Here is a 6,553-nt window from a genome sequence, read left to right as displayed (position 1 = left end):
CCCACCATTTAAAAGTGACAGTACTACTTATGTTCCAAATTCATCATCCTGGGATTTTGTTTTTCTATGTCTTCTAGATTTCCTTTTTGAAATTTCATCTGGGAAAAAGACAGAAGCTGTTATATAATACCAAATAAACACCACCACTAGGGGAAAAATTAAGTTAATTTTTTAAATGCCTCTGGAATTAATTTTTATCACATTTTTTATAACCACATAACAGTGAAATAGGCAAATGCTTTTAGTCACAGAACCTGGCTTCCTCAGGCTACAGCTCTTTTCTGTATGGGTGGTAGAAGATCCAGGTATGAAAGGGATGGCGGCTTTGGACTTGCATGCTACCTTCAGTCTTGTGAGGCTTTTCTGGGACTGCCCATGGCTCCACTGACCGATGTGTTCTGATAGCTAAGAAATGGGGGAACTAGTTTCTTCTCCCATGCTTGCTAGCCGAGATGGACAATTAATCCTGATGTTGAAGAAAATAGGAAGGTTGTTCGTCACAATGTACCAAAGCTCTCAGACACCGTGTCTGAGATACAGCAGGAACTGAGGATGTTAAGGATGCCGGTCGCTAACATCTGCTTTGTTATTAATTCATTTTGCCTGCATCTTTAATTTAGGGTGACAGCCGCCTTCCCAGACTCTGGATTCCATCCCTCTCAGTCACCAAACGCTGGCATGCGGGGGCCGTTTCCTCTCCGCACCTGTCTGTGCAGAGTCTCAACGGTGTGCCTATAGCTGGCAAAGCACAAGGCAGTGAACTAATGGCTCCCTCTCCCCTTGCTTTTGCAGCCGGCGCTACGTACATCTTTGGGAAAAGCGGAGGCCTCATCCTCTACACCTGGCCAGCGAACGACAGGCCTAGCACCCGCTCTGACCGCCTTGCCGTGGGCTTCAGCACCACTGTGAAGGATGGCATCTTGGTGCGCATTGACAGTGCTCCTGGCCTTGGTGACTTCCTCCAGCTTCACATAGTGAGTACCTGGCCTTGGCCTGGATTTCCTTGTCTTCTTGGCGGTGTGAGTTGGTGCACCGGTTGAGTGCAGCAGAACGTTCTAGATAGATAGGCTTGACAAAAAGGCAGAGTTATAAAAATTGCCTATATGTGTTGGAGCCATATCCAAGGGTTAGTCCATGTGTCAAGCCTCATTCTTCCCTTTAGACATGAACCTTGATGCCTGTAGGGCACTTCAGGGATAAAAAATGAAAAACTCTTTCAGTCCAGACTCTCTTGCCGGCTGTGTTGTTTGGTCTGTCATGAAGCATTTAGCAGACTGCTTGGGTGTCCATAAGAGATGTATTCGGTACTTACCTTAACCTGGGGCAAGGAGCAAAGCCCGCTCGAATGTTTGCTGGGGGATCAGCAGAGTTTTTCTGTAAAAGGCTAGATAGCAAGTAGTTGGTCTTACAGGTGATACGCTCTGTCAGACCTCCTCAGCCATGCCATTGTAATGTGAAAACAGCCATAGATAACATATTTTTTGAAAAGAAAAAAGTGTGTGACCACATTCCAATAAAAATTTATTTTGTCGGGGCGCCTGGGTGGCTTAGTCGGTTGAGCGTCCGACTTTCGCTTAGGTCATGATCTCGCGGTTCGTGGGTTCGAGCCCCGCGTTGGGCTCTGTGCTGACTGCCAGCTCAGAGCCTGGAGCCTGTTTCAGTCTGTGACTGCCTCTCTCTCTGACCCTCTCTCTCTCCTAGAAATAAATAAAACATTTAAAAAAAATTATTTTGTCAAAGCAAGCTATAGGCTATACTTTGTTGACCACTGCCCTAGGCTGAAAACTTTTTTGGAGAGACCCAAAGAGCATGTGATAAAAACTGAGGGCGGAGTGGATAGGGCAGAAGGGAACAGCACAATAACCAAGAACTGCTATATTCATGCGTATTGTATATCCAACATTTTGCTTGTATATAGAGGCCCAATAGGACGGCAGTCTCAGTCACTGCACATTGTTAAGAACACAGTGCAGTTCTAAGAAATTAAAATGATTTGGAGGAAAAAATTACTTTGTTATGAGGATAGAAAATATTTTTATAGCAACAATTAACCCATTTTATCACCTGTGCCGTCTGCAGCTAAGAAAGTAGGCTAAAGAAGGATATGATTCTCATCCATAAGTACCGAAAGTGCAGCTTCCAGGAGCAAAGAGAGGAATTGTTCTCATTAGTTAGCAATGACAAGGCCAGAAAGAATGGATTTAATTTGGAGCAATAAGAATTCAGTTTAAATAGCAGGGGGAAAAAGCAGTTAAGAGGAAAGATCAACTGGGGATTACCAGCAACCTCCAAAAAGGAGGAAAAGGAACATTTACTGGGAATCGTTGAGTCTGAGTTTTGCTAATGTGCCGCTCCACTGAGGGAGACGCAGAGTGGGGTTGTGTTGCTGGTCTCTGGAGTGGAGGCGGCTGCTGGAACCACCAGCAGCCGGTTCAGCCCTGCGAGCACTGCCCATCTCCAGCACCTGCTCTTGCAACATGCCTCGGAAACAGGAGCGGCTTCAAGTGTGAGGCTTGGGCTGGAAACTTGTCTGGTCTGATGTGAGCCAGAGCCGGACAGAACTCAGCGGAGGAGTACATGTAGAATAGAACTGGTGAGGAATGATCACCTTTAAAACATGGAAGAGGGGGGACGCCTGGGTGGCTTAGTCGGTTAAGCGTCCGACTTTCGCTTAGGTCATGACCTCGCGGTTCGTGGGTTTGAGCTCCGCGTCGGGCTCTATGCTGACTGCCAGCTCAGAGCCTGGAGCCCATTTCAGAGTCTGTGACTCCCTCTCTGACCCTCCCCTGCTCACGCTGTCTCTCTCTCTCTCTCTCTCCTAGAAATAAATAAAAGTATTAAAAAAAAAAAAACATGGAAGAGGGGTCTTAACAGAGCTGTGAACCTTTATGCTTTCTCAAATGTTAAGACATGAAGCCTCACATATGGTACTGTGAGCATGAGCTTAAGCATTTTAAAAAGCCATGCCAAGGAGCACAGAGAAAATCTGCCATAGTTTATACAGTTTATCTCTATTTGGCCTCTAAAAACCACCATAATTTACAAAATTCTGTGAGATTTATGCTGCATATAACTTAATGACTATTTCATGGCAGCTATAACTAGGCTATTATTACCAGCTCACTTGCATTTTCATGGTGATTTATCTTCTTTTTTTGTTCAGTGTGACTTACTAAGAAAAATATGATTTGGCACAGCCATGAGCATCTCTTCTGAGTCAGATAAGGTGCTACCAGTTTATCCATTTCTCCTCCTTTGTGCTCTGAAACGTTTAAGAGAAATGTTTCTTACAGTTTTAACAGCAAAAATACAAGAAATTTTACATTAAAATACATAGACACAAACCTCCCTTGAGTACTTTGGACCTTTTCCAGTGATGCTGTCATTGCTCAAACATTCTAGAAAATCTCAACAGATTGCCCTTCATCAGATTGACATCACCTGACCTTCTTAGAGAAAAGAAAGACCCTACAATGTAGAAAAACTGCATTGTTCTGGAATGGACCTGACATGGTCATGGCCCTCTTGCAAATGGAATCACTTCATTGGTCTGATGATTGGAAACTTTTTTTTTTTTTAATTCTCTGGTGTTTACCATAGATAAAAACTGTGTGTATTCCAGTAAAGATTCATTTATAAAGGCAGGCTGCAGGCTGTATTTTGGTGATCCTTGCTCTACATACTTCTTCATAGAGATTTTCAGAACCTCTAATGAAACCTGAGGTCAGAGTGGGGAGAGCAGAGGGAAGGTTCCTCACCACACTCAGCAATAAAGGAATCCAAATGGAAGATCAAAAGGCCCTGCTTCTTGTTTTGGACAGTTACATACATGCATCAGGAAAAAGATGCCATAAATACTTACTGAGATACTTTTATTGGACTTTTACTATCTGTAAAATATGGATTTATTCAATGGATGTAGCTTGTTTCCTTGTACTAAAGAAAATCATTTAAGGACCATTAAAGAAAGTGGAAAGAGTTGGGGAGGAGGTCAAAGATTCCATTCCTGCTTGCAATTTGCCCGGGAGAAGAGAGACCCATCAGAGGAAAAAAGAAAAAGCGGTGGCAGACACAAAGAATAGGGGAAGGGAGGCCAGATTCCAGGGTGGGGGGGAGGAAGGAGGCCCCGGGCCTGGGGAAGAGGACCCATCTGCTTAGAGGTGTGTTCCTAGCAGGCGGTTGCAATGCTAGGTTCTTCCATTGCGGGTGTTAATTGTGGAAGCAACCAAGAGTTGCTTTTGCTTGATTGTCAAGCTCCTAAGTTGCTAAAAAACAAGTATAAACTCAGAAATTAGCAAGTCAGGGAGGGGGAGTTGGTAAATGGTGGAGAAACAGAGGGTCAGGGAAGAGGGAGGAGGGAGAAAGAGTGAGAATTTGTGTTTTATAAACTGGTACTGAAGGTGAGTTAGGAATTCCTAAAGCGTTTTGAGCAGCAGTAACTCTGACATTGGAACAAGCCCTTTGTACTCCCAACTTAGCCCTATTTGAAGGAAGAGAAAATGCTCTTCCGAGAACACCAGGGAGTCTGACCCTGAGGTGCACACCCTGTCTAGAACAGACCTGCTTGGTGTCGAGTTCCCAGAGCAGGAATGGGCAGTTGGACTTCATGTTGTCTGCCACCTCTGAGGGCCTCTCACTTCCTCACTTCAGGCTTTCAGGGAAAGGATTTGTGAGAACAGCAGGTAAATCCAGCAGATAGGAGTTCCGGCTTCTGTGCATCTGCCGCCTACACTGAAATGGGATTTGTGGATGGATGCGTGCTGCCTGTGTTACACTTGCTCTAGGCTACGTGCTATTCTGTCCCTGAACTTCCCCATTTCTCTTCCCTGTGTCACCCTGAAAGGCCCACACATTAAAAACTCTTTAGGAAAATTGGAATCTTCTTAAACTCCTTTTCCAGGGGAGGCTCTTGAATCATTTCCTAATTGGTTCCAAGTCATTAGTCTTATTATGATCCTTCTCATACCAGGCCATGGTCAGCCACTCTAACAGAATTTGAGTTTTGTTTCAAGGGCTAAGGAGAAAGGAGGAGAAAGTAACGTGACTAATTTGGGGACATACAACATTTGAGCAGATGGTGGGAGAAATCCCGGGCAGAATGAAGGCATTGTGCCCTAGGGCAAAGAACCGATGTAAAGAAAGGGACACCAAGACAGAGGTGGGTAGGTGCTATAGGTGCAATTTTTCCTATTTCACAGTCTGCTCAGATTATCTATTCTTCTGGCCAACGTAGCAGAGGCTTTTCTTTCTTTCGCTGGTTTCTTTTAAACTTGAAGTCTTCCCACTCACCCGGGGTGCTCATGATGGTTAAATAGGCTTTGGTGATAAGTGTTGAATAAGACAAGAATTAGATCATTAAAAAAAAAATCAGAGAAGTCCAAGAGATCAAAATAATTTAGAGACAATTTACTTCAAATTAGCTTTTATTTCTTCATTTTTGGTTCACACTTCTGGGATGCACTATTTTCTGTATCAGTTGTTAATTATAATATTAATGAAATCGCAGATGAAATGTGTTTGACAAAGGCAAAGAGATCTTTGCTGAAGTGTGCATGCATGAAATGAAATTCTGTGGAGGAAGGACGTTTCAGGGCAGAGGGGTTTGTAAGGAAATATTACTTTGGATACGTTTACTCCATTGAAATCTATTGTTGAGGAATTAATCCGCTCGATACATGGAAAGAAATTGCTGCCACTTGCAAGTGACATCTGCCTATTGACCTCACATGTAGGCTCAATGAAGCTATGTCATGTTACACTCACCTTCATTTATACAATAGGGAAAAAATTGAATAGGACCAGGGAAAGGATTACCATGAAGTGCTTGTTTATTCACTTATGAAATTCTTGACAACCTCTTTTCACCACCTACAAAATAGAAGGTCAGGCAAAACTGGGCAACAATTAGCTTCTCTTTATGTGGTTAATACAGGGTGTAAAAAAGATATGCTATTAATTTCTTTCTCCCTGCATGTAATTTACAGTAAATCCTCTTGGATTCATTTTTTAATTATGAACCTTTCAGTAATAGTGAAAATTTATGTGTCGGGGCATCTGTTTGGTTTGACAAGAATCTATAACCTTCTCCAACTGTTTCTCTCCTGACTTATAATGTAGATACCTAGATAAAACAAGGTAGAAGAAGAGAAAGGACTGCTGTCCTGACTTACCCCCTTTTCATGATGGCAAAGTGTTCTCCTCACAAAAACCGTTCCCCTCACCCCGCAGATAAAAGGCTCATAGTATTCTCTCAGTGTCATGTTTGGGGAAATCGAATATTAAGGTCGATGTGTATAGTATTGTTTTTCTATAATTTATAGCATTTGGAGAGACTCCTGGAGAATAAACAGGAGCAGAGCTGAATTATGATAAACGGTCTGTTCCTCACATCTATTGCATCTATAAATTGCTGGCCTGGATGCTTCATTTGGCTGTCTCTGTGTGAGATATTTACAGTGAACCATCAACATCTGCTGAGTTAGTCTTCAGCGAGGTTAGGTGGCTGTTACCTTAGATTCGTGTCTGTGTTTGGCCAGTAGCAGAACTGGATTTG

General features: G+C 43.2%; 1 protein-coding gene across 1 annotated transcript in view; it reads left to right on the top strand.

The window, feature by feature from the left end:
• The first annotated feature begins 316 nt into the window (after positions 1–316).
• LOC120223810 (neurexin-3-beta) overlaps positions 317–6,553 on the top strand; it is a 361,175-nt gene continuing 354,938 nt past the window's right edge. The window contains exons 1-2 of the mRNA XM_039222035.1: positions 317–352; positions 621–974. Coding sequence (XP_039077966.1) covers positions 317–352; positions 621–974 — 390 coding nt within the window. The remainder of the gene's footprint in view (positions 353–620; positions 975–6,553) is intronic.

The sequence above is a fragment of the Hyaena hyaena genome, unplaced genomic scaffold, assembly GCF_003009895.1.
Source record: "Hyaena hyaena isolate Hyena2069 unplaced genomic scaffold, ASM300989v1 scaffold_1041, whole genome shotgun sequence".
NCBI classification, from domain to species: Eukaryota; Metazoa; Chordata; class Mammalia; order Carnivora; family Hyaenidae; genus Hyaena; species Hyaena hyaena.
Note: the sequence above shows the minus strand (reverse complement) of the source record. Positions and strands in the feature narration are given on the sequence as shown.